This window comes from Nerophis ophidion, linkage group LG18, assembly GCF_033978795.1.
Source record: "Nerophis ophidion isolate RoL-2023_Sa linkage group LG18, RoL_Noph_v1.0, whole genome shotgun sequence".
Taxonomy (NCBI): Eukaryota; Metazoa; Chordata; class Actinopteri; order Syngnathiformes; family Syngnathidae; genus Nerophis; species Nerophis ophidion.
Window position 1 is genome coordinate 1,367,670 of NC_084628.1, and position 25,198 is coordinate 1,392,867.

At 43.6% G+C, this 25,198-nt stretch overlaps 2 protein-coding genes across 3 annotated transcripts in view; both read right to left on the reverse strand.

Annotated features, from left to right (window-relative positions):
• Nucleotides 1-25,198, reverse strand: part of LOC133537476 (collagen alpha-2(IX) chain-like) — a 149,235-nt gene that overhangs the window by 48,178 nt on the left and 75,859 nt on the right. The gene's annotated exons all lie outside the window — the stretch shown is intronic.
• LOC133537475 (WAS/WASL-interacting protein family member 3-like) overlaps nt 3,887-25,198 on the reverse strand; it is a 39,179-nt gene continuing 17,867 nt past the window's right edge. The window contains exons 3-5 of the mRNA XM_061878523.1: nt 24,795-24,886; nt 17,310-17,411; nt 3,887-8,275 (exon numbers count right to left, since the gene is read on the reverse strand). Of these exons, the coding sequence (XP_061734507.1) occupies nt 8,048-8,275; nt 17,310-17,411; nt 24,795-24,886 (422 nt within the window). The 3' untranslated portion in view covers nt 3,887-8,047. The remainder of the gene's footprint in view (nt 8,276-17,309; nt 17,412-24,794; nt 24,887-25,198) is intronic.

A 25,198-nucleotide genomic window follows, 5' to 3' on the forward strand; every position in this document is an offset into this window, starting at 1 on the left:
TAAGTGTCCCAAAAACCTTGCTTCCCAAAGGTCATACTTGCTTTCGGATCCATCGAAGTACAGTTGCGGGGATACTGCTCCAGTAACACGAGCCGCCATTTTTGTTTAAGCTCCGCACTTTAACACTGTGCTATGCTAATTTGCTCAAACTTTGCCGCGGTTACTTCTTCTTCGAGAGTACACGCTACTTCATTGGCTAAAGTCCCTTTAATGCTCCGTGTAATACTTCACGTTTGCATGACCTTTATCCTTGGTCAAGTAGTTCTCCTCTGTTAGCTCAAGTCCACACCTGCAAACTTCCTTGGCTTCTGTGTCCGTGCGTCGACTCAACGCTACCTTGCCTTGTTTGCTTGAGTTGGTTGGAATCACTGCGGTTCCTGGAATTACTGCGGTTCCTGGGGTTGCTGCAGTTCCTGGCGTTCCTGGGGTTGCTGGGCCCATAACCTGTTAAGGTGTTTGAGCTTAACAGAGTTCTTTATGCGTGCACATGAACGACACTTTCAACGAGTCTTGAACATCAACGTCCTCTCACCGAGGAGACTTTTTTATTCTCTTCTTCTGTTGAACACACAACTACTTCTGTGTTAAACACTACACAGTACCAGAGCGCCCTCAAGGGGATAACATGCGCTACAACATCCTACCTCTATAACAAAGTCAGAGTAAGAGCGTGGATATATACAATCTTAACACCTACCCTCCACTTCCCCTAACCCTAACCTCATATACTGTACATATACATTTACTGTACAAACATACATACATATACTGTACATATACATTTACTGTACAAACATACATACATATACTGTACATATACATTTACTGTACAAACATACATACATATACTGTACATATACATTTACTGTACAAACATACATACATATACTGTACATATACATTTACTGTACAAACATACATACATATACTGTACATATACATTTACTGTACAAACATACATACATATACTGTACATATACATTTACTGTACAAACATACATACATATACTGTGGCGCAGTGGGAGAGTGGCCGTGCGCAACCCGAGGTTCCCTGGTTCAAATCCTACCTAGAACCAACCTCGTCACGTCCGTTGTGTCCTGAGCAAGATACTTCACCCTTGCTCCTGATGGGTGCTGGTTGGCGCCTTGCATGGCAGCTCCCTCCATCAGTGTGTGAATGTGTGTGTGAATGTGGAAGTAGTGTCAAAGTGCTTTGAGTACCTTGAAGGTAGAAAAGCGCTATACAAGTACAACCCATTTATCATTTATTTATCATTATATACATTTACTGTACAAACATACATACATATACTGTACATATACATTTACTGTACAAACATACATACATATACTGCACATATACATTTACTGTACAAACATACATACATATACTGTACATATACATGTACTGTACAAACATACATACATATACTGTACATATACATTTACTGTACAAACATACATACATATACTGTACATATACATTTACTGTACAAACATACATACATATACTGTACATATACATTTACTGTACAAACATACATACATATACTGTACATATACATTTACTGTACAAACATACATACATATACTGTACATATACATTTACTGTACAAACATACATACATATACTGTACATATACATTTACTGTACAAACATCTACATCAACTATATGATTTGCCTGAGAAGCTGGACATGACATTACATTAAAAAAAAAAAAAAAAAAAAAATTGCTGAATTTAGATCAGTTTATCTGACCTAAGTTTAGCTGAACTTAGATTAGCTTGCCTTAATTAAGCTAAATTTAGCTTGGCTGATCTTAGTTTAGCTGAACTTAGCTTAGTTTACCTTAATTAAGATGAGTTTAGCTTAGCTGAACTTAGCTTATCTTACCTTAGTTTAGCTGAACTTAGTTTACCTTAATTAAGATGAATTTATCTTAGCTGATCTTAGTTTATCTGAACTTAGCTTAACTTACCTTAATTAAGCTGAATTAACTTAGCTGATTGTAGTTTAGCTGAACTTAACTTATCTTACCTTATTTTAGCTGAATTTAGCTTACCTTAATTAAGATGAATTTAGCTTAGCTGATCTTAGTTAATCTGAACTTAGCTTAGTTTACCTTAATTAAGATGAATTTATCTTAGCTGATCTTAGTTTAGCTGAAATTAGCTTAGCTTACCTTAATTAAGATTAATTAATTTAGCTGATTGTAGTTTAGCTGAACTTAACTAATCTTACCTTAGTTTAGCTGAATTTAGCTTACCTTAATTAGGATGAATTTAGCTTAGCTGATCTTAGTTTAGTTGAATTTAGCTTGGTGTGTTCTGCAACATACGTGACAGTCTGCGGCGTCCCTGTTGTTGTTTCTTATCTCATCTTAAAGTCTTCCAGCAGTTATCTGTCCTCTGCACCTGGATCGTGTCTTCCAGCAGTTATCTGTCCTCTGCACCTGGATCGTGTCTTCCAGCAGTTATCTGTCCTCTGCACCTGGATCGTGTCTTCCAGCAGTTATCTGTCCTCTGCACCTGGATCGTGTCTTCCAGCAGTTATCTGTCCTCTGCACCTGGATCGTGTCTTCCAGCAGTTATCTGTCCTCTGCACCTGGATCGTGTCTTCCAGCAGTTATCTGTCCTCTGCACCTGGATCGTGTTGTATCCTTCATTTCTTTGCCGAGTCACAGGACGAGTCCTCTTTTAGGTCCGCCAAAACAAATTCCAATTCAAGCAGGAGACTGGTGTGGTGACACGCTGATCAAGTTGCCATGGTAACTGTGGTAAGAGGACTAGTTGTCCAGACAAACGCTGGCCTGAACTGCGACCTCCACGGGTAAAGAAGGAAGAAATTTGGAGAAGAAAGATGAGCATCTTGTGAGCTTTAATGTTCAACTTCTTTTCCACACATCACACATTTACACAGAGGATTAAAAAACACACAAAAGGTGATTCTTTGTTATTCACGTGACGCCATCATTCTGCAGGAAGCGACTCAAAGGAGGAGAATAAATGAAACACTGAGGTAATACAAGTCAAGCTGCTCCGGAAAGCCAAAGGAGGCCAGAACAAAACCTGGCGACCATTTTAGGAAGTCAACCTGGCGACCATTTTAGGAAGTCAACCTGGCGACCATTTTAGGAAGTCAACCTGGCGACCATTTTAGGAAGTCAACCTGGCGACCATTTTAGGAAGTCAACCTGGCGACCATTTTAGGAAGTCAACCTGGCGACCATTTTAGGAAGTCAACCTGGCGACCATTTTAGGAAGTCAACCTGGCGACCATTTTAGGAAGTCAACATGAAGTTGACAAGAGATTTGACACCTTGGACAAAATGACTTCAAAAGTATTTGAAGCATTCTTAAACCTTAGCGACTGACACGTGTGTGTGTGTGGACTATTTCATGAGAAGCATGGTCGTTAAAAACTAAACCTTAAAGACTCACATTCTTAAACCTTAGCGACTGACACGTGTGTGTGTGTGTGTGGACTATTTCATGAGAAGCATGGAGGTTGTATGACCTCCAGACAAAGTTGTGTTTCAGTGCTATGTTAATGACCTCCTTGGCCTGGAGTTAAATAAACGAGGAAGGAAGTCAACTTTCAATTAGTGGATTGTTTCACAGAAGCACAAACACAAACAATGTTTTCCCATGCATGAACATCTGGCAGGGCAAGAAATACACTAAATGTGACTCAACTAACAGCATGTGTGTGTGTGTGTGTGGGGGGGGGGGGGGGGGGGGGGATAATCGCTCGCTCCACCTGTGTGGTTAATAACTAACTGACTTAAACTAACAGCTTGTGTGTGTGTGTGTGTGTGTGTGTGCGTGCGTGTGTGCGTGTGTGCGTGTGTGCGTGTGTGTGTGTGTGTGTGTGTGTGTGTGTGTGTGTGTGTGTGTGTGTGTGTGTGTGTGTGTGTGTGTGTGTGTGTGTGTGTGTGAATAATCGCTGGCGAAGTAGGAAATAAAGTCTGTCTCCACCTGTGTGTTTAAAGTCCTACTGAAAGCCACTACTAGCCACCACACAGTCTGATAGTTTATATATCAATGATGAAATATTAACATTGCAACACATGACAATACGGCCTTTTTAGTTAACTAAATTACAATTTTAAATTTCCCGTTGAGTTTCTTGTTGAAAACGTGGCAGAATGATGACGTGTGTTTGTGACGTCATTGGTTGGAGGCGACATATTAGCCCAGCACCACTTAGGGCTAAAAGTCGTCTCTTTCCATCGCATAATTACACAATATTTTGGACTCTGTGTTGCTGAATCTTTTGCAATTTGTTCAATTAATAATGGAGACGTCAAAGAAGAATGCTGTTGGTGGAAAGTGGTGGATTGCAGCTGCCTTTAGCACCGAAACACAGCCGGTGTTCCTTTGTTTGTTGTGAAGCTTTAACACAGAGCGGTCAAGCGAACATGTTTCTCTACGTCAACCAGCAAGTTTTTGGATGGGAAAATTGTGATATTAAGTCGCCTCTTACCGGAGACTTCGGTGGACTATGGGACCTCCTCCTGTAGCTGTCAAAAAGGCAGCTGTGATCTTGGCTCCTCGGCTTCTCTCAGAGACACTGGCTTTCACCGCAGCCATCCGACTTTCAGGTATGACTTGAAAATCTCACTAAAACACTATTAAAACAATAAGCAGGTAAGGGATTTTCCAGAATTATCCTAGTAAATGTGTCTAATTACATCTGAAACGCTCCCACTGCCGCCGCCCGGAGCCCTCGCTTTTTTTTTTTTTTTAGTTCTTCACTCTAACTTTCCTCGTCCACAAATCTTTCATCCTCGCTCAAATTAATGGCGAACAGTTCTTGCTGCTGGAGGCTATGATTGTAAACAATGTGAGGAGCCCTACAACCCGTGATGTCACGCGCACATCGTCTGCTACTTTCTGTACAGGCAAGGCTTTTTTATTAGCGACCAAAAGTTGCAAACTTTATCGTGGATGTTCTCTACTAATTCCTTTCAGCAAAAATATGGCAATATGGCAAAATGATGAAGTATGACACATAAAATGGAGCTGCTACCCCCGTTTGAATGAGAACATCTCATTTCAGTAGGCCTTTAAACTAACAACTTAAAAGGACACGCTCAAACCTTTAAAGGTGAACTGCATCTTTTCTGGAATGGTGTCTATCATCCACAGAAGACTAGAACACAGAAGTTTTTTTTTCTTTCTTAACCAGTAATAAAAAGCCATTTATAGTCAGCTGATAATGCAGCCAATCAGAGTCGATCTAAAAACATCCAAAAACCTCCACCAAGGATTTATATACACACTGTAAGTATATATGTAGTATCTAGTAACATTCATAATAACATGTAATATATACATGATGTAAGTATATACGTACTATCCAGTAACATTCATAATAACATGTCATATATACATGATGTAAGTATACCGTATTTCCTTGAATTGCCGCCGGGGCGCTAATTAATTTAAAACCTTTTCTCACTACGGCGCTTACCAAAGGCATGCGGACAAGGCAAGCATGCACTCCGGCACTTACCAAAGGCATGCAGTAAAAATTTGAGTGTGATGTAAGGATACCATCATGAAAAGCACATTTAATTAAAAAAAAACATTATTATGGTCCATGCCAGCTGCTTCTGATCAAAAGCATTGATGACTTGTTTTTAGAAGTTTTCCTTATCTTTCTTCAGTTTTAAAAGTCTCTCTGTCTCGATGGAGATCTTCATTTATTACGTCCTGCTTCGATTGAAAGTCCAGTTTAGAAAACTGCTATCAGAACGCCGCTATCAGTTAGCTCGGCTCCTCACATGCGGGCGACGACAGAATTATCCTCAGGCAACTCCCCCTCCAGTTCTATTCCGTGGGTGATCTCTTAATCCCACCGCTGCCACCATGAAGTGTTATTATTTAAATAATACACTGGCTAATTAGGAATGGAACATGCTTTATTTCAGCCCGGTTGTTTACATAGCAAGCATAGGAGTAGTGGTGTTACATCCTAAAAGGTCCGGCGTGCACCCCTCGGGTCAAATCCGTTCCCAGCACATATCACGTCTCTCATTGTCACTTCTTCTGCAGCCAAGTAGTCAGAAGAAGGATCACTAGCGCCCTCTACCACCAGGAGGCGGCAGTCATTTAATGACTCATATTTGACACACGCAGCTACGGTATATTAATAAAACATAGCTGCTTACTGTTCTGTTTAGAATACTGGTATTCAATTGCTTGGACCGTAAATCCTACTGAATAGCTCTTAGTCTTCTTCCCTTTATGCGATTTCAAATGATTGAAATCAGCCTCCTGCATTTTGAAAATGATGAGAGAGGAAGTGCCACTCGTGACATCACGAGTTTGACCCGGCGGTAATGCTAACCATGCGCTAATTATTTTGCGAAACGAGTTTGACCCGGCAGTAATTCAAGGCAGGCGCATACTATATACCCGGCGGCAATTCAAGGAAATACGGTATATGTAGTATCTAGTAGCATTCATAATAACATGTAATATTTACATATTTTCATCATTTTAAGTATTCATTTCACAGACGCATCACAACGTTCACTTTCCCTTCAACAACAACACGACTAAACACGGCAGACTTGATGAGAGACAACACACATAATAAAACAATCACTTACTGTACAATGTTTGCTCTCACTGGGACATTTATATATTCCCCTTTACATCAACAATGAATCATTATCCTCACAAAGGAAATATGAGAGTGGAACCAAGCATGTTTTCCTGTCTTTCCCGCCATTGCTGGGTCTAAATTGGACACCAAGGTTGACCGAATTGTAGGAATACGTCCTCATTCTTCTACTATCCAGGTAAAGCTTTGTGATTTAGAATAAACTTCAACGAGCTCTGATTATAACAACAATACCGCTAATACTTGGTCAAAATTCAATCCACAATGGAAACAGAGTATTGTTGGTGGGTTTTTTTTTTTAGATGCTTATGAGAGGACTTTATGGACGGAATGGAGGACCTCTCATTGGCGCTATTGGATGTGGACTTTTACTAACCAATTAGCTTGCCTTAAAGATAAAAAAAAGATCTCTTAGAGATTGTGAAGGATAGGCAACATTCCCTCCAAAAAGTGCAGTTCCCTTTTAAGCTGGAAGTGCATTGTGTTGTTTTAAAGTGGCCTCCTGAACATTCCAACTCAAAGAACGTCAAGTTTCTGATTGTTCCCGATCAAGACAAATGTTAGCTACTATTTTTGGTACCTTTGGGACTTTAGCAGTAGCATTTTTTAGCAGCCCTTTTCTTCTCATGTGTATGTGTGTGTGTGTGTGTGTGTTTGTGTGTGTGTGTGTGTGCGTTTACCGGAAGCTAATTGTGCCAACATGAACTTCTAACAAGCTGAAACGTCCATGAAAACAGCAAACTAGCATGTATTCATCTTCATGAGTCTTTTTTTCTTGATGGTGATTACAATTTCTTCAACTATCACTACAACACGTGGCAGCAAACACCGGACTTGCAAGAAGGAAACAGCCACGTTCTGATGGACACTCGGGGAAAGAAAGTGAACGTAGAGTGACGACCGAAGGAAGGAAGCGTGCTGTCTGATTTACCCAACTCACAGAAAGTCGTAAACTTTGACCATTTTGGATCGTCACAAAAATGTTGGAATACAACAAGGTGTGTGCACTCAAAAGTATATCGTCAAAAGTACTGGGAAAAGTACTGTAAATACTGGCATCAAAGACAAGTTGATGTAGTTCTGGCTAAACAAGCGGCAAAGAGATTCACAACTACCAGTTAAAAGGCTTTCAGTTCTGAAAAAGAAAGACAGTTGAAAGATATTCCGATGTTTTTCATGCAAACTCGGTGACTCGGGCAGCTGAGTGAATTGGTCAGTGACGGTGTTAACAAACAGGGCACACAGGAAGTAGAAACACACAGCAATCGGGTGGGGTGTTAGCGGCAGTGCATGACACAAAAAGGAGGCGGCTCATATGTGTTTTACCCTGTAAACCGGATGGGAACAGATCAGGGGCGGGGCTGTTTAGCTGCAGGTGGGCAGACTCCGGTAAATGCCGCCCGTAGCCGAGAGTCACACAGACTGCTCCTTGGGGAAGGGTGGTCGCGGGCCGGGTGGGGAGAAGCCGGTGTTGGAGTACATGGGCTCGTTGGAGGGGGGCTGGGCGTAGGCGTGCTGAGGCAGGAAGGTGACGGGCAGGTGAGCTTGGGGGGGCGGAGACTCAGGCAGGTGCTCCATGTCGCGCTGGTGGCTCATGTACTCGGCGGGGTTCAGCGGTTCTTCCGGAGGATTCCCAGAGTCCTGGGAGCGGGGGAATAGTTGAATGAAATAGTGAAATGACGATGACAAATATAAATCAACACAATGAAAGCTTTCATGTCAGCTTGGAGCTTTGAGCATCCCAATTCCAAGGCACCCTGAACGCACCCCTCCAGGCTCAGCTCTTGTGAAGCAGGAAGTGCAAGAAAAGGAAAATGGAAAGTATCGGGCCACACGTCGCCGTCATGTGACACCTTCCACTCACCTCCACCTTCCCCTGTGCTCCCATTTTTTTCAGACAAATTGAACAGCATAGGTTAGGTTGATTGGAAATTTCTCACAAAGTTTTTTAAAAGACACACTGTCATTTTGGGCTGATCTGTCCAATCAGCACACCTTCAGAGGACAGACGCGAACAGGTGTGTCAACCCTGATGAAGGTTCTTAAAAAAAACATGGCCGCCATCAAACAACTAATTATCCGTGAGTCCGGCTCAAATTAATTAGACGGCTCATTACAAAATAGGCGGAGTTTACTTTTTTGGGCTGTGTGAAAATGATGGAGATTGAAGTTTTACTACTCGTCTGAGAACATTTTCAGCTTGAAAATGTCAAACAATGACTTGGACGAGGATTGTTTCTTCGACGCAGAGGGAAGTTAGCACGAGCGAGACGTGAATGTGAGTATCTCTTTTATTTTAACACTATAACTAACAAAAGACAAACATAAAGCGCTCACAGTGGAGGTACAAAACGTGGCTATGGAAACAAACACTTGCTCTATGGCATAAACTAAGGACATAAACAAAAGACTAGGCACAAAGGCAATTAACTATGAACTATAAACAAAAACTTACACGACATGGAACTGTGAACGAGGGCATGAAGGTAGGAACAGCATGGGTAGGGTGAAGAGGCCAGAACCAAGACAGGAAAAGAATGACTTAAATAGCAGCTATGATGATTAATGAAACACAGGTGAGAGGCTGGGGACATGGACTAGGAGACCAGGTGAAACTAATGGGTAACTATGGCAACAAAACAAACCAGGAAGTGCAAAATTCAAGAACTGAATGTCCAAACAAGCAAAACATAAAATGGCCAAACATAACAAAAACACAACATAATCCACAGGCGTGACAGAAAATGTTTTATCAATCCAAGCAGCGTTTGGCACCAGAATTTGGCCTTGGTGGGGCCGTTTGTGGGAATAGCATTGTGTCTGTGGTGGAAACAAGCCCAAGTAATCAACAACAGAAAATCTGCCAGCAAACGCTGAAAAAGGTCACCTGATGCAAAATAATGGTCCAAGTCCAAGAGCCTTTCTCCTTACGTTGATGAACAAGTTGTAAAAGACAGAGCATTAAATAGATGGCTGTTAGCAACACCAACAAGAAGTCAATCCGCACACTGAAAATGGCCACCAATCCTGGGGACAGTGACTTAGACCAAGTCCCACTGGAATATTGGGGACAGTGACTTAGACCAAGTTCCACTGGAATCATGGGGACAGTGACTTAGACCAAGTTCCACTGGAATCATGGGGACAGTGACTTAGACCAAGTTCCACTGGAATCATGGGGACAGTGACTTAGACCAAGTCCCACTGGAATCATGGGGACAGTGACTTAGACCAAGTCCCACTGGAATCATGGGGACAGTGACTTAGACCAAGTTCCACTGGAATCATGGGGACAGTGACTTAGACCAAGTTCCACTGGAATCATGGGGACAGTGACTTAGACCAAGTCCCACTGGAATCATGGGGACAGTGACTTAGACCAAGTCCCACTGTAATCATGGGGAGAGTGACTTAGACCAAGTCCCACTGGGATCATGGGGACAGTGACTTAGACCAAGTCCTACTGGAATCATGGGAACAGTGACTCAGACCAAGTCCTGCTGGAATCATGGGGACAGTGACTTAGACCAAGTCACACTGGAATCATGGGGACAGTGACTTAGACCAAGTCCTACTGGAATCATGGGAACAGTGACTCAGACCAAGTCCTGCTGGAATCATGGGAACAGTGACTTAGACCAAGTCACACTGGAATCATGGGGACAGTGACTTAGACCAAGTCCTACTGGAATCATGGGAACAGTGACTCAGACCAAGTCCTGCTGGAATCATGGGGACAGTGACTTAGACCAAGTCACACTGGAATCATGGGGACAGTGACATAGACCAAGTCCCACTGGGATCATGGGGACAGTGACTTAGACCAAATTCCACTGGGATGATGGGGAGAGTGACTTAGACCAAGTTCTACTGGTCCCACTGGAATCATGGGGACAGTGACTTAGACCAAGTACCACTGGAATCATGGGGACAGTGACTTAGACCAAGTCCCATTGGAATCATGGGGACAGTGACTTAGACCAAGTCCCACTGGGATCATGGGGACAGTGACTTAAACCAAGTACCACTGGGATCATGGGGACAGTGACTTAGACCAAGTACCACTGGAATCATGGGGACAGTGACTTAGACCAAGTCCTACTGGAATCATGGGAACAGTGACTCAGACCAAGTCCTGCTGGAATCATGGGGACAGTGACTTAGACCAAGTCACACTGGAATCATGGGGACAGTGACTTAGACCAAGTCCCACTGGGATCATGGGGACAGTGATGTAGACCAAATTCCACTGGGATGATGGGGAGAGTGACTTAGACCAAGTTCTACTGGTCCCACTGGAATCATGGGGAGAGTGACTTAGACCAAGTCCTGCTGGAATCATGGGGAGAGTGACTTAGACCAAGTCCCACTGGAATCATGGGGACAGTGACTTAGACCAAGTCCCACTGGGATCATGGGGACAGTGATGTAGACCAAATTCCACTGGGATGATGGGGAGAGTGACTTAGACCAAGTTCTACTGGTCCCACTGGAATCATGGGGACAGTGACTTAGACCAAGTCCCACTGGAATCATGGGGACAGTGACTTAGACCAAGTCACACTGGAATCATGGGGACAGTGACTTAGACCAAGTCACACTGGGATCATGGGGACAGTGATGTAGACCAAATTCCACTGGGATGATGGGGAGAGTGACTTAGACCAAGTTCTACTGGTCCCACTGGAATCATGGGGAGAGTGATTTAGACCAAGTCCCACTGGAATCATGGGGACAGTGACTTAGACCAAGTCCCACTGGGATCATGGGGACAGTGTCTGTCTTCTCACTTTATTCATTATGAGTTATCATCTGTCCATAACTTTACTCGTTATAAACTAACAACTGTCACATATCTATACTCGTTGGGGGATATTATTTGTCACACAACTTTACTCGCTATGGGTTATTAGCTCACTTATAACTTTACTCTTTACGGGTTGTTATCTGTCTTATAATTTTACTCGTTATGGGTTATTGCATGTCTCATAACTTTACTCATTATGGGTTATATCTCTCATAACTTTACTCATTATGAGTTATCTCTGTCATAACTTTTCTCATTATAGGTTATATCTCTCATAACTTCACTTATTATGGGTTATTTCTCTCATAACTTTACTCATTATGGGTTATCATCTGTCCATAACTTTACTCGTTATGGCATTTGATCCATCACATAACTTTACTCGTTATGGGTTATTATCTGTCACATAACTTTACTCGTTATGGGTTATCATCTGTTACATCACTTTATTTGTTTTGGGTTATCATCTGTCTCATAACTTTACTTGTGATGGGTTGTTATCCATCCAATAACTTTACTCATTATGGGTTTATTATCCATTTCATAACTTTACTCATTACTAGTTATCATCTGTCTCATAACTTTGTTTGTTATGGGTTAATATCTGTCTCATAACTTTACTCGTTATGTCTTATTATCGGTCTCATAACATGACTTGTTATAGGTTATTATCCGTCTCATAACTTTACCCGTTATGTGTTACTATCTTTCTCATAACTTTGCTCGTTATGTCTTATTATCTGTCTCATAACTTTACTCGTTATGAGTTATTATCTGTCTCCTAACTTTACACATTACGGGTTATTATCCATCCATATTTTTACACATTATGGGTTATCATCTGTCCATAACTTTACTGGTCATGGGTTATTATCCGTCTTGTGATTTTACTCGCTATGGGCTATTAACCGTCCTATAACTTTACTTGTTATTGGTTATTATCTGTCTCATAACTTTACTCGCGATGAGTTATCATTTGTCTCATAACTTTACTTGTTATGGGTTAATATCCGTTTCATAACTTGACTTGTTATGGGTTATTATCCGTCTTCTAACTTTATTCATTATGGGTTATCATCTGTCCATAACTTTACTCGTATGGGTTATCATCTGTCTCATAACTTTACTCGTTATGGGTTATCTCTCTCATAACTTTACTCGTTATGTCTTATTATCTGTCTCCTAACTTTACACATTATGGGTTATCATCTGTCCATAACTTTACTCATTATGTGTTACTATTTGTCTCATAACTTTACACGTTGTGTGATATCGGTCTCATAACATGACTTGTTATAGGTTATTACCCGTCTCATAACTTTACTGGTTATGGGTTATTATTATCTGTCGCGTAACAGCGATCTAATGCAGTACATTGTAGTGTGTCCGTTGAAGTGATACCGCAGTAGTAGTATTTCTTAGAACATATGTTTACCACTTTGGGCCCTTCCCTCACTTTTAAGGATCAAGACGAAGAGGAAGGCTTTATTGGGAGGATTGTGCTCCATCTTTGATTGATATATTCAGTACTGGTGAGAACCACTTTAAGAATGAAAGCACTCTTTTTGTTGCATGTTTTCTTACAAATGGTCACTTTCAGTCACTTACAAGGCTGAAAAAGTGAGGTAAAAAGGAAGAAAAGAACAAGCGAGCTTTGCATGTGAAATATAGAAATGGAGACAAATGTGTGTTTGACCTGTAAGAGCAGGGTCAGAAGGTGAGGAAGAGTATACCTGCAGGCCACAGGCTGAGGGAAAGGCCTAAAAAGGCATGCTAGTGTGAGCTAGGCTGGATGGTTGCATACTCGACAAGGTCCCCAGGGCCAGACTGAGCGCAGCTTCGCGGGCTGGGAGACGAGGCCAAGGCTGCAGTATCCAGCTCAGCGTACTGGACCTCACAGTCCTTCTGACCCGAGTTCTGGAGACAAGAGAGGGCGAGAGGCGAGTGAGGCACGGCCGGGTGTGGAGGTGACCGTGGCGACTGCATTTCACACTGGAGATGTGTGTGCACTGAGATCAGCGGCTCAGGTCCCACATCAGGGCAAGGAAAAACTCAACCCAATGGGATGACAATGAAAAACCTTGGAGGGGACCGCAGATGTGGGGACCCCCCTGGGCGACCGGTGCAATGGAAGTCAAAAGGACCATATCAGTACCATATTTGTACTAAAACTACCATCTTGATACAATAGTATAATATTAGTACCAATAGAACCATATTAGTAAATGATAAATGGGTTGTACTTGTATAGCGCTTTTCTACCTTCAAGGTACTCAAAGCGCTTTGACACTACTTCCACATTTACCCATTCACACACACATTCACACACTGATGGAGGGAGCTGCCATGCAAGGCGCCAACCAGCACCCATCAGGAGCAAGGGTGAAGTGTCTTGCTCAGGACACAACGGACGTGACGAAGTTGGTACTAGGTGGGGATTGAACCAGGGACCCTCGGGTTGCGCACGGCCACTCTCCCACTACGCCACACCGTCCTTTACTTTAGTACATGCTTTAGTACATATTAGTACATATTAATATCAAATCTGCCAACTTGTTACAATAGTAACATATTAGTACCAATAGTACCATATTAGTATCATGGTACCATAATAGTACCATAAGTACCATCTTGTTACAATAGCACCATCTTAGTACCAAAACTACCATCTTGTTACAATAGTGCTATCTTTGTACCAATAGTACCATCTTAGTACCATAGTTTGTATTAGTACCACAAGTACCTTCTTGTTACAATAGTACCATCTTAGTACCAATAGTAATATATTAGTACCATCCTACATAGTAGTACCACAAGTACCATCTTGTTACAATAGTACCATCTTAGTACCAATAGTACCATCTTAGTACCATAGTACATAAAAGTACCAAAACTACCGTCTTGTTACAATAGTACCATCTTAGTACCAATAGTACCATAGTACATACTAGTACCACAAGTACCATCTTGTTACAATAGGACTCCTTTAGTACCCCTCTCTCTCTGCTTATGGCCACAATTTAGTGCCAACGCAACATAGCTAACATGTGATGAACGCTGGTGAAGATGCAACGTGCCACAGGAGCAGAGCTAGTAAATGACCTAGTAGATTTAAAGTTTGGGCAGGGAGCAGAGTGTCAATCATTTCCTTTCAGCGGCCGATAGAAGCAACCACAGGAGCGGCCAATAGGAGCTGCCAATAAGTGTGGCCAATAGGAGCGACCAATAGGAGCGACCAATAGGAGCGACCAATAGGAGCAACCATAGGAGCGGCCAATAGGAGCGACCAATAGGAGCAACCATAGGAGCGGCCAATAGGAGCGACCAATAGGAGCAACCATAGAAGCGGCAATAGGAGCGGCCAATAGGAACGACCATAGAAGCAGCCAATAGGAGCGGCCAATAGGAGCGACCAATGGGTGCGGCCAATAGGTGCAGCCAATAGGAGCGGCCGAAAGGAGCTGCCAATAGGTGCTGCCTATAAGTGTGCCCAATTGAAGCGACCAATAGGAGAAACCATAGGAGCGGCCAATAGGAGCGGCCAGTAGGAGCGGCCAATAGGAGCTGCCAATAGGAGCTGCCATAGGAGCTGCCATTGGAGCTGCCATAGGAGCGGCCAATAGGAGCAACCATAGGTGCAGCCAATAGGAGCAACCATAGGAGTGACCAATAGGAGAAACCATAGGAGCGGCCAATAAGAGCGACCAATAGGAAAAACCATAGGAGCGGCCAATAGGAGCAACCATAGGAGCGGCCAATAGGAGCGGCCAATAGGAGCAACCATAGGAGCGGCCAATAGGAGCGGCCGATAGGAGCTGCCAATAGGAGCTGCCAATAGGAGCGGCCGATAGGAGAGGCCAATAGGAGCTGCCAATAGGAGCTGCCTATAAGTGTGGCCAATTGAAGCGACCAATAGGAGAAACCATAGGAGCGGCCAATAGGAGCGGCCAATAGGAGCTGCCAATAGGAGCTGCCAATAGGAGCTGCCAATAGGAGCTGCCATAGGAGCTGCCATAGGAGCTGCCATAGGAGCTGCCATAGGAGCTGCCAATAGGAGCTGCCAATAGGAGCTGCCAATAGGAGCTGCCATAGGAGCTGCCATAGGAGCTGCCAATAGGAGCAACCATAGGAGCGGCCAATAGGAGCGGCCAATAGGAGCGGCCAATAGGAGAAACCATAGGAGCGGCTGATAGGAGCTGCCAATAGGAGCTGCCATAGGAGCTACCATAGGAGCTGCCATAGGAGCGGCCAATAGGAGCAACCGTAGGAGCGGCCAATAGGAGCGGCCGATAGGAGCTGCCAATAGGAGCTGCCATAGGAGCTGCCATAGGAGCTGCCATAGGAGCTGCCATAGAAGCGGCCAATAGGAGCAACCATAGGAGCGGCCAATAGGAGCGGCCAATAGGAGCTGCCAATAGGAGCTGCCATAGGAGCTGCCATAGAAGCGGCCAATAGGAGCAACCATAGGTGCAGCCAATAGGAGCAACCATAGGAGTGACCAATAGGAGAAACCATAGGAGCGGCCGATAGGAGCTGCCAATAGGAGCTGCCATAGGAGCTGCCATAGGAGCTGCCATAGGAGCGGCCAATAGGAGCTGCCATAGGAGCTGCCATAGGAGGGGCCAATAGGAGCAACCGTAGGAGCGGCCAATAGGAGCTGCCATAGGAGCTGCCATAGGAGCTGCCATAGGAGCGGCCAATAGGAGCAACCGTAGGAGCTGCCAATAGGAGCTGCCATAGGAGCTGCCATAGGAGCTGCCATAGGAGCGGCCAATAGGAGCAACCGTAGGAGCGGCCAATAGGAGCGGCCGATAGGAGCTGCCAATAGGAGCTGCCAATAAGTGTGGCCAATAGGAACAACCAATAAGAGCGACCAATAGGAGCGACAAATAGGAGCAACCATAGGAGCGGCCAATAGGAGCGACTAATAGTAGCTGCCAATAGGAGCAACCATAGGAGCGGCCAATAGGAGCGACCAATAGGAGCAACCATAGGAGCGGCCCATAGGAGCGACCAATAGGAGCAACCATAGGAGCGGCCAATAGGAGCGACCAATAGGAGCAACCATAGAAGCGGCCAATAGGAGCGGCCAATAGGAGCGGCCAATAGGAGCGACCAATGGGTGCGGCCAATAGGTGCAGCCAATAGGAGCGGCCAATAGGTGCAGCCAATAGGAGCGGCCGATAGGAGCTGCCAATAGGAGCTGCCTATAACTGTGCCCAATTGAAGCGACCAATAGGAGCGGCCAATAGGAGCGACCATAGAAGCGACCATAGAAGCGGCCAATAGGAGCGGCCAATAGGAGCGACCATAGGAGCGGCCAATAGGTGCAGCCAATAGGAGCGGCCATAGGAGCGGCCAATAGGTGCAGCCAATAGGAGCGGCCGATAGGAGCTGCCAATAGGAGCTGCCTATAACTGTGCCCAATTGAAGCGACCAATAGGAGAAACCATAGGAGCGGCCAATAGGAGCGGCCAATAGGAGCGGCCGATAGGAGCTGCCAATAGGAGCGGCCGACAGGAGCAACCATAGGAGCGACCAATAGGAGCGACCAATAGGAGCAACCATAGAAGCGGCCAATAGGAGCGGCCAATAGGAGAAACCATAGGAGCGGCCAATAGGAGCGGCCAATAGGAGCGGCCAATAGGAGCTGCCATAGGAGCTGCCAATAGGAGCTGCCATAGGAGCGGCCATTAGGAGCTGCCAATAGGAGCTGCCAATAGGAGCTGCCAATAGGAGCAACCATAGAAGCGGCCAATAGGAGCTGCCAATAGGAGCTGCCAATAGGAGCGGCCAACAGGAGCAACCATAGAAGCGGCCAATAGGAGCGACCGATAGAGGCGGTAGAGGAGGAAAAGTTCAACTCACCGACTTGTCGGTAAAGGCGGTGGACTCGGAGGGCGCGATGTCATAATAAGGAGGCTGGAGGGGCAACTTGTGTATCTCCTGGTCTTTGTCCAGATGGACCACCTGCAGGAGAAACCACATGATTAATGATCTCCTTATCAATAATAGTCTGACTCATATCCATATTCTCATTATCAATAATAGTTTGATTCATATTCATATTCTCATAATCAATAATAGTCTGATTCATACTCATATTCTCATTATCAATAATAGTCTGACTCATATCCATATTCTCATTATCAATAATAGTCTGATTCATATTCATATTCTCATTATCAATAATAGTCTGATTCATACTCATATTCTCATTATCAATAATAGTCTGACTCATATCCATATTCTCATTATCAATAATAGTCTGATTCATATTCTCAATATCAATGATCGTCTGATTCATATTCATATTCTCATTATCAATAATAGTCTGATTCATATTCATATTCTCATTATCAATAATAGTCTGACTCATATTCATATTCTCATTATCAATAATAGTCTGATTCATATTCTCAATATCAATGATCGTCTGATTCATATTCATATTCTCATTATCAATAATAGTCTGATTCATATTCATATTCTCATTATCAATAATAGTCTGACTCATATTCATATTCTCATTATCAATAATAGTCTGATTCATATTCTCAATATCAATGATCGTCTGATTCATATTCATATTCTCATTATCAATAGTTTGATTCATATTCATATTCTCATTATCAATAATAGTCTGATTCATATTCATATTCTCATTATCAATAATAGTCTGACTCATATTCTCAATATCAATGATCGTCTGATTCATATTCATATTCTCATTATCAATAATAGTCTGATTCATATTCATATTCTCAATGTCAATGATCGTCTGATTCATAGTCCATCATTGAAGGATATCATCAGGATTATTGATTAGTCATATTTGTATTAGTATTTTTCATTTCATCAATTCTTGATTCTTAATATATTTAGTAGTATTACCATTATTAATACTATTTTTATTTTTAAAATCTTTAGTAATATTACCATTATTAATACTATAATTATTCAAAATAACTTTTGCAATATTACCATCCATCTTCTTCCTCTTATCTGAGGTGGGGTCGCGGGGGCAGCAGCCTAAGCAAGAAAGTCCTCACTTCCCTCTCCCCAGCCACTTGGTCGAGCTCCTCCCGGGAGATCCCGAGGCATTCCCAGGCTAGCCGGGAATCATAGTTTTCCCAACGTGTCCTGGGTCTTCCCCGTGGCCTCCTACCGGTTGGACGTGCCCTAAACACCTCCCTAGGGAGGCGTTCGGGTGGCATCCTGACCAGATGCCCGAACCACCTCATCTGGCTCCTCTCCATGTGGAGGAGCAGCGGCTTTACTTTGAGTTCCTCCCGGATGGCAGAGCTTCTCACCCTATCTCTAAGGGAGAGACCTGGCAACGGGCGGAGGAAACTCATTTTGGCCGTTTGTACCTGGGATCTTGTCCTTTGGGTCTTAACCCACAGCTCTTGACCATAGGTGAGGATAGGAACGTAGATCGACCGGTAAATTGAGAGCTTTGCCTTCCGGCTAAGTCCCTTCTTCACCACAACGGATTGATACGGTGTCCACATTACTGTGGACGTCGTACCGATCCGCCTGTCGATCTCACGATTCACTGTTCCTCCACTCGTGAACAAAACTCTAAGGTACTTGAACTCCTACACGTTGGGCAAGATCTCCTCCCCAACTCTGATATGGCACTCCACCCTTTTCCGGGAAAGAACCATGGACTCGGACTTGGAGGTGCTGAATCTCATCCCAGTCGCTTCACACTAGGCTGCGAACCGATCCAGTGAGAGCTGAAGATCCTGGCCAGATGAAGCCATAAGGACCACATCATCTGCAAAAAGCAGAGACCTAATCCTGCAGCCACCAAACCAGATCCCCTCAACGCCTTGACTGCGCCTAGAAATTCTGTCCATAAAAGTTATGAAAGAATCGGTGACAAAGGACAGCCTTGGTGGAGTCCAACCCTCACTGGAAATGTGTTCCACTTACTGCCGGCAATGCGGACCAAGCTCTGAGACTGATCATACAGGGAGCGGACCGCCACAATCAGACAGTCCGGTACCCCATACTCTCTGAGCTCTCCCCACAGGACATTGGTTGAATAACTTCTCCAAGTCCACAAAGCACATGTAGACTGGTTGGGCCCCCATGCACCCTAAAGGACTCTGCCGAGAGTAAAGAGCTGGTTCAAAGTTCCACGACAAGGACGAAACCACATTGTTCCTCCTGAATCCAAGGTTCAACCATTCGGCGTAGCCTCCTCTCCAGTAAACCTGAATAGACCTTACCAGGAAGGCTGAGGAGTGTGATCCCACCATAGTTGGAACAGACCCTCCGGTCCCCCTTCTTAAAGAGAGGAACCACCACCCCGGTCTTCCAATCCAGAGGTAGCGCCCCTGTTGTCCACGCGATGCCGCACACTCTCGTCAACCAAGAAAGCCCCACAGCGTCCAGAGCCTTAAGGAACTCCGGGCGGTTCTCATTCACCCCGGGGCCTTGCCCCCGAGGAGCTGTTTAAATTCCTACTGAAAGCCACTACTAGCCACCACGCAGTCTGATAGTTTATATATCAATGATGAAATATTAACATTGCAACACATGACAATACGGCCGCTTTACTTTACTAAATTACAATTTTAAATTTCCCGGGACTTTTTTCTTGAAAACATTGCGTAATGACGACGTGTACGCGTGACATCACGGGCTGTTATGAATATGAGCGCTGCACACACACACAGCTAAAAGTCCTCTGCTTTAACGGCATAATTACACAGTATTTTGGACATCTGTGTTGCTGAATCTTTTGCAATTTGTTCAATTAATATTGGAGAAGTCAAAGTAGAAAGACGAAGTTGGGAAGCTTTAGCCTTTAGCCACACAAACACATGGTGATTCCTTGTTTAAATTTCACGGAGGTGAAACTTTACTATGGATCACAGAGGATCCCAACCGAATGCCACCAGCAGGTTTCGGTCAGAAAATTGTTGTCAAAAAGTCGCCTCTTACCGGATATCAGCTGAGCTTGTGCCTCCCGTACAGCTGCCGTCGACTTCCCCGAGACACTGCGCGTCAACACCCGGCTGTGGACGTACACCTCCGACTATCAGGTACTGTTAAACTCACTAAAACACTAGCAACACAATAGAAAGATAAGGCATTTCCCAGAATTATCCAAGTAAATGTCTCTAAAAACATATGAATACATCTCAATGCAACGCGATCGCAATCCGTTTTTTTTAATTTTTTCTAGTCCATCACTATCAATATCCTCAAACACGAATCTTTCATCCTCGCTCAAATGAATGGGGAACTTGTCGTTTTCTCGGTCTGAATAGCTGTTTTTGTTGGAGGCTCCCATTAAAATCAATGTGAATATTTGAGGAGACATCAACATGTGACGTCATCGTCTGCCACTTCCGGTACAGGAAGGACTTTTCTGCAGTTGCCAACTTTATCCTGGATGTTCTCTACTAAATCCTTTCAGCAAAAATATGGCAATATCGCGAAATGATCAAGTATGACACATAGAATGGACCTGCTATCCCCGTTTAAATAAGAAAATCTAATTTCAGTAGGCTTTTAACTACCTCGGCAACCTCAGCCCCAGAAATAGGAGAGTCCACCACAGATTCCCCGGGCAGTGCCTCCTCATAGGAAGACATGTTGGTGGGATTGAGGAGGTCTTCGAAGTATTCCCTCCACTGATCCACAATATCCTCAGTCGAGGTCAGCAGAACACCATCCGCACCATACACGGTGTTGATAGTGCACTGCTTCCCCTTCCTGAGGCGGCGGATGGTGGTCCAGAATCGCTTTGAAGCCGTCTGGAAGTAGTTTTCATAGGCTTCCCCGAACTTCTCCCATACCCGAGTTTTTGCCTCCGCGACCGCTGAAGCTGCACAACGCTTGGCCTGTCGGTACCTGTCCGCTGCCTCCGGAGTCCCATGAGTCAAAACGACCTGATAGGACTCTTTCTTCAGCTTGACGGCATTCCTCGCTGCCGGTGACCACCAACGGGTTCTAGGATTACCGCCACGACAGGCACCAACCACCTTGCGGGCACAGCTCCAATCAGCCACCTCGACAATAGAGGCATGGAACATGGTCCACTCGGACTCAATGTCCAGCACCTCCCTCGGGACATGTTCAAAGTTCTTCCCGAGATGGGAATTGAAACCCTCTCTGAAAGGAGACTCTGCTAGACGTTCCCAGCAGACCCTCACAATGCGTTTGTGCCTACCAGGTCTGTCCAGCATCGGAGCCAGCTCACCCCCAGGTGGTGATCGGTAGAAAGCTCCGCCCTTCTCTTAACCCGGGTGTCAAAAACATGAGACCGCAAATCCGATGACACAACTGCAAAGTCGATCATGGAACTGCGACTGAGGGAGTCCTGTTGCCAAGTGCACGTATGGACACCCTTATGTTTGAACATTGGGTTTGTTTTGGACAATCTGTGACGAGCACAAAAGTCCAATAACTTAACACCACTCGGGTTCAGATCCGGGCAGGGATTCTTCCCAATTCTTCCCAACTGTGCAATCTACTAATACAAGTCTCTATCAATCAATCAAAAATCATACCTTTCTAGGTTCCACTGCTGTTGCCAACATTAGCGTTGAAGTCCCCGAGCAGATCAAGGGAATCAGCCGAGGGATAACTCTCCAGTACTCCCTCAAGGGAATCCAAAAAGAGTGGGTACTCTGAGCTGCTGTTTGGTGCATAAGCACAAACAACAGTCAGGACCCGTCCCCCGCACCCGAAGGCGGAGGGAAGCTGCCCTCTCGTTTACTGGGTTAAAGTCCAACGTGCAGGCTTTGAGCCGGGATGGTAAAAAGAATTGCCCCCCCAGCCTGTCGCCTCTCATTGCTTGCAACGCCAGAGTGCTAGAGTCCATTCCCTCTCGAGAGAACTGCTTCCAGAGCCCTTGCTGTGTGCGTAGAAGTGAGTCTGACTATATCTAGCCAGAACTTCTCTACCTCGCGCCCCAGCTCTGGCTCCTTCCTTCCTAGCGAGCTGATGTTCCACGTCCCAAGAGCTAGCTTATAGAGCCGAGGATCGGAGCGCCAAGTGGTCTGACTTCGGCTGTTGCCCAGCTCACATCCCACCCGACCTCTATGGCCCCTCCTATGAGTGATGAGCCCATTGGAGGGGGGACCCCAAGTAATATTACCATCATTTATATCATCTTTATTTATAATATCTTTACTGCTATTACTATTATTAATAAAATCCTTAAACGTGTTTTCATTGTAAATATACTCTTTGTTAAGAGTATTATTAGTGATACTTAAATTATTCATATATCCATCCATTTTCTAGCACTTGTCCCCCTCGGGGTTGTGGGGGTGGCTGGAGCCTAACCCAGCGGCATTCTGGCAGAAGGCGTCGTACACCCTTGCCAACGAAGGCAGGTACACCATGGACGAGGAAGGCAAGGTTACCGCTGGACAAGGAAGGCGGAGTACACCCTGACCAAGGAAGGCAGCGTACACCCTGGACAAGGAAGGCAAGGTTGACCCTGGAAGACTGAGCCCCTAATGGCAAGGCCAACACAGATAGACTAAATTAAAAGATTAAAATGTTTACATTAGTGACTAAGTTGAAAGACCAAAGTGTTTAAACTAGTGACTAAATTAAAAATATATATATTTGTGATTAGGTTGAAAGAGTAAAGTGTTTGAATTAGTGAGTAAGTTGAAACACTAGCGCATTTAAATTAGTGACTAAGTTGAACGACTAAAATGTTTGAATTAGTGACTAAGTTTAACGACTGTATTATGAAATTAGTGACTAGTTTGAAATGATAAAGTGTTTAAATTAGTGACTAAGTTGAACAATTTAAATGTTTAAATTAGTGACTAGGTTGAAAAATAAAAGTGTTTAATATAGTGACTAAGTTGAAAGAGTAAAGTGTTTAATATAGTGACTAAGTTGAAAGGCTAAAGTGTTTAAATTAGTGACTAAGTTGAACAACTTAAATGTCAAATTAGTGACTAAATTGAACGACTAAAGTGTTCAAATTAGTGAATACGTTTTAAAGACTTAAATATTTGAATTAGTGAATAAGTTGAACAACTAAAATGTTTAAATTAGTGACTAAGTTGAATGACTAAAATGTTGAAGTTAGTGACTAAGTTGACTGACTAAAATGTTGAAATTAGTGACTAAGTTGAAATAATATTTTTTAAATTAGTGACTAAGTTGAATGAATACAATTTTGAAATTAGTGACTCAGTTGATTGAATACAATGTTGAAATGAGTGACTAAGTTGAAAGATAATATTTTATTAAATGAGTGACTAAGTTGAATGACTAAAATATTGAAATGAGTGACTAAGTTGAAAGATAATATTTTTTAAATGAGTGACTAAGTTGAATGACTAAAATGTTGAAATGAGTGACTAAGTTGAATGACAAATGTTGAAATGAGTGACTTAGTTGAATGGCTAAAATGTTGAAATTAGTGACTTAGTTGAATGACTGAAATGTTGAAATGAGTCACAATGTTGAGTGACTAAAATATTGAAATGAGTGACTAAGTTGAAAGAGAATATTTTTTGAAATGGGTAACTAAGTTGAATGACTAAAATGTTGAAATGAGTGACTAAGTTGAATGACTAAAATGTTGAAATGAGTGACTAAGTTGAATGACTAAAATGTTGAAATGAGTAACTAAGTTGAACGACAAAAATGTTGAAATGAGTGACTAAGTTGAATGACTAAAATGTTGAAATGAGTGACTAAGTTGAATGACTAAAATGTTGAAATGAGTGAATAAGTTGAATGACTAAAATGTTGAAATGAGTAACTAAGTTGAATGACTAAAATGTTGAAATGAGTGACTAAGTTGAATGACTAAAATGTTGAAATGAGTGACTAAGTTGAATAACTAAAATGTTGAAATGAGTGACTAAGTTGAATGACTAAAATGTTGAAATGAGTGACTAAGTTGAATGACTAAAATGTTGAAATGAGTGACTAAGTTGAATGACTAAAATGTTGAAATGAGTGACTAAGTTGAATGACTAGAATGTTGAAATGAGTGACTAAGTTGAATGACTAAAATGTTGAAATGAGTGACTAAGTTCAATGACTAAAATGTTGAAATGAGTGACTAAGTTGAATGACTAAAATGTTGAAATGAGTGACAAAGTTGAATGACTAAAATGTTGAAATGAGTGACAAAGTTGAATGACTAAAATGTTGAAATGAGTGACTAAGTTGAATGACTAAAATGTTGAAATGAGTGACTAAGTTAAATGACTAAAATGTTGAAAAGAGTGACTAAGTTGAATGACTAAAATGTTGACTTAGTTGAGCGAGCAGAATGAGTGTTGTGTATGAAGTTGCAGTGCAGGGGTATTGGAAGAGGCGGAGCTTGGCCCATCAAGAAGACCACACCTGGATGTCATCAGAAGTCAGGTGTCCCTTCATGTCGCTGTTCTTCTTCTTGGGCGGGGGAGGGGCAGGCTTGTGGGCGGGCGGGAGGTCGGTCCTGTTGGCAGAGAACGCAGACACGCCGTGAACTTTGGCACCGTCAGCGGCGGCCGCCGTCACATCGCTCACCTGCTAATGAGAAGTCCTGCCCGCACCTGGCCTTCTCTTAGCTCTGGACTTGGCGGCGGCGGCCTTTCAAAGGCTGCTATTGAGAGTGGCTGTCATTGGACACTCAGTGGGGAAGGTGTGAGTCACGGCCTCTGGGGGGCGCCCACCTCAAACAGGCAGTCTTCCAAAGGTGGATCCACCTGGTCATCTCCAGGACTGACTCAAACAATGTGCCCTTTGACCCTCAAACATGCTCCTCG